At 63.6% G+C, this 495-nt stretch overlaps 1 protein-coding gene across 1 annotated transcript in view; it reads left to right on the top strand.

Annotated features, from left to right (window-relative positions):
• Positions 1-495, top strand: part of VOLCADRAFT_93585 (uncharacterized protein) — a gene marked incomplete at both ends in the record, with an annotated part of 16741 nt that overhangs the window by 15568 nt on the left and 678 nt on the right. Inside the window, one exon of the mRNA XM_002952842.1 lies at positions 289-340. Coding sequence (XP_002952888.1) covers positions 289-340 — 52 coding nt within the window. The remainder of the gene's footprint in view (positions 1-288; positions 341-495) is intronic.

Raw genomic sequence — 495 nt, 5'->3', positions numbered from 1 at the left:
TGTATGTATGCATGCATGTATGTATGTCTTCTACGTGAGTGCCGTGGGTGTGTATGCATCGGCCCTTGGGGGGTTGGGGGGAGAGGTGTCATTTCCAACCTAGTTCGCCCGCCGCCGTTCGAACCGCCCTCCACCGGAAAGCTGCTCTCCCCCGTCCCTTCCCTCCCTCACTCCCACTCCCACTCCCACTCCCACTCCCATTCCCCCGCTCTAACGAGACCCATCACCCCCACACCACCCTTAACCTCACGTACACACGCACACATACATACATACAAACACACACAGGTCAAGGGCAAGGGCCGCATGGAAACGTACCTCTGGGTGCCGCAGTCCGAAGGTGCTTCGAAGCAGCGGAGGGATATGCAGCAGCGGGTGATGCTGCTTGGGACGCTGCCGGACATACACGAAGCGGTGGCGGCGTGCGCGGCGGAGGACCCGGAGGCGGAGGCAGAGCCGCTGCCGCCGCCGCCGCCGCCGCCGCCGCCGAGGACA

The sequence above is a fragment of the Volvox carteri genome (assembly GCF_000143455.1).
Source record: "Volvox carteri f. nagariensis unplaced genomic scaffold VOLCAscaffold_32, whole genome shotgun sequence".
NCBI classification, from domain to species: Eukaryota; Viridiplantae; Chlorophyta; class Chlorophyceae; order Chlamydomonadales; family Volvocaceae; genus Volvox; species Volvox carteri.
This window is presented reverse-complemented; position numbering and strand designations above follow the sequence as displayed.